The following is a 1882-nucleotide window of genomic DNA, read 5'->3' as shown; positions in this document are numbered from 1 at the left end:
ATAAAATCCCAGCATTCTTTTATGAGCTGTGCTATCATGTCTTATTACAAAGGTAATATTTGACTCATCATATCCTATATTAGGAATTGCAAGCTCTACAATTTATCACAGAACAATAAATGCAATAATAAAAATCATATTCAAATAAGATGAAAATGGTCAGAAGGTGTCAGCATAGCAAGTAAATCTTCTTTGGCCTGTCTATTAATATCATATATAGAGACACATGCTCAGTTTTGAAGATCCTTTTCTATATTTTCCTGACTGTATGAAGACATTTGACAAATCATCCACTAATGCACATATTTTTCACAGAAGTATTTTCAAAAAGGCAAAAAAATCTTTTCATAAGCTCCTGAATTCAATATTATTCTTTTTCATACCTTTATACAACTGACATGCAGAACTATAAGAATCATTTCTGGAACTTAACTGTATGTGGCAGAAAAATGATCAGTATTATTAACACTACAACATCAAAAATAATTCATTAGGGCTATTTTGCTAGGTGCAAAACTTTTCTGAATGCACACTTGACTTCCTTGTTCCTCATGCTGTAGACCAGAGGATTCAGCATAGGGATGACCATGGTGTAGAACACAGAGGCGATTTGGTCAGTGTCCATAGAGTGACTGGAGCTGGGCTGCAAATACATGAATATGACAGTCCCATAGAAAACAGACACTGCAGTGAAGTGTGAGGAACACGTAGATACAGCCTTTCGATATCCAGCACTTGACTGCATTTTAAAGATTGTGATAAAAATAAGTATGTAGGATATCCAGATAACTAAGACAGCAAAAAATATATTGAAGCTCCCTACATAAAAAAGAACCAGCTCATTAACACGTCTATCAGAGCAAGAGAGACTCATGACTGCTGGAATATCACATAAGAAGTGATGGATCACATTAGATCTACAGAAAGAAAGACTGAAAGTGTCCCCAATGTAGATGGAGGCATTCAGGATACCACAGGTATAGGAACCTATAGAAAGACAAACACACACACCTGAAGTCATAGTGGTGGCATAGTGCAAGGGCTTACACACTGCTGCATAACGATCATATGCCATTGAGGCCAAGAGGTAATTTTCCACAGTAGCAAAAGCTACAAAAAAGAACATCTGAGCAGCACACCCATTATAGGAAATAATCTTGTCTCCTATTAGGAGCCCAGTCATGACTCTGGGTGTGACAACTGATGAGTAACAAAAATCCACCAAGGACAGATTACCTAGAAAGAAGTACATGGGAGTGTGGAGACAAGAGTCCAGGACAATCAGCAGGATCATCCCCATATTTCCTACCAGGGTGATGGTGTAGATGATTAGAAATATCACGAAGAGGGGAAGCTGTAGTTCTGGGTCAGCCGTGAGTCCAAGCAGGAAGAAGTGTGTCACTTTTGTATTGTTCCCCGTCACTGTCACATTTAAATCATTAGATTGTTCATAGACATTGGAAAAAAGGAAACATGATACAGAAGGTGAATGAAAACAGAAAAGAATATGTGCAAACACGGGATTTGGTTGAGCAAAAATCTGTACTTTGCAATTGTCTAGACTAGTTCTTTCCCCTAAATCAAATTTGATGTAATTATACAGAGTGTTCATGTGCTAGATTATTAATACATTACTTACATTATTTTAATATTTATAATCTATGTATATTGAGAATATTTAACAACTTGATAAAAGTGATGTGTTGATGGTTTCCCTATTGACTTCTGATCTCAGCAAATGTTCCCATTCTCTGATGGTAATTTCTAAAGGCCCTTCTAGACAACAGCTTTATATGTTATGCCATGTACAGTATTGATTATAATAGAATTTGATGATTGTTTTCACTTAAGTTATGGAATAGAAGAGATTGAGAAATTTATT

At 36.0% G+C, this 1882-nt stretch overlaps 1 protein-coding gene across 1 annotated transcript; it reads right to left on the bottom strand.

Annotated features, from left to right (window-relative positions):
* Window positions 1-496: 496 nt before the first annotated feature.
* On the bottom strand, window positions 497-1612 carry LOC110315528 (olfactory receptor 5B2-like). The gene has a single exon (XM_021189563.1). It carries the CDS (start codon window positions 1610-1612, stop codon window positions 497-499), a length of 1116 nt encoding a protein of 371 aa, XP_021045222.1.
* Window positions 1613-1882: the final 270 nt, after the last annotated feature.

Source organism: Mus pahari, unplaced genomic scaffold (genome assembly GCF_900095145.1).
Source record: "Mus pahari unplaced genomic scaffold, PAHARI_EIJ_v1.1 scaffold_12719_1, whole genome shotgun sequence".
Lineage (NCBI taxonomy): Eukaryota > Metazoa > Chordata > Mammalia > Rodentia > Muridae > Mus > Mus pahari.
Note: the sequence above shows the minus strand (reverse complement) of the source record. Positions and strands in the feature narration are given on the sequence as shown.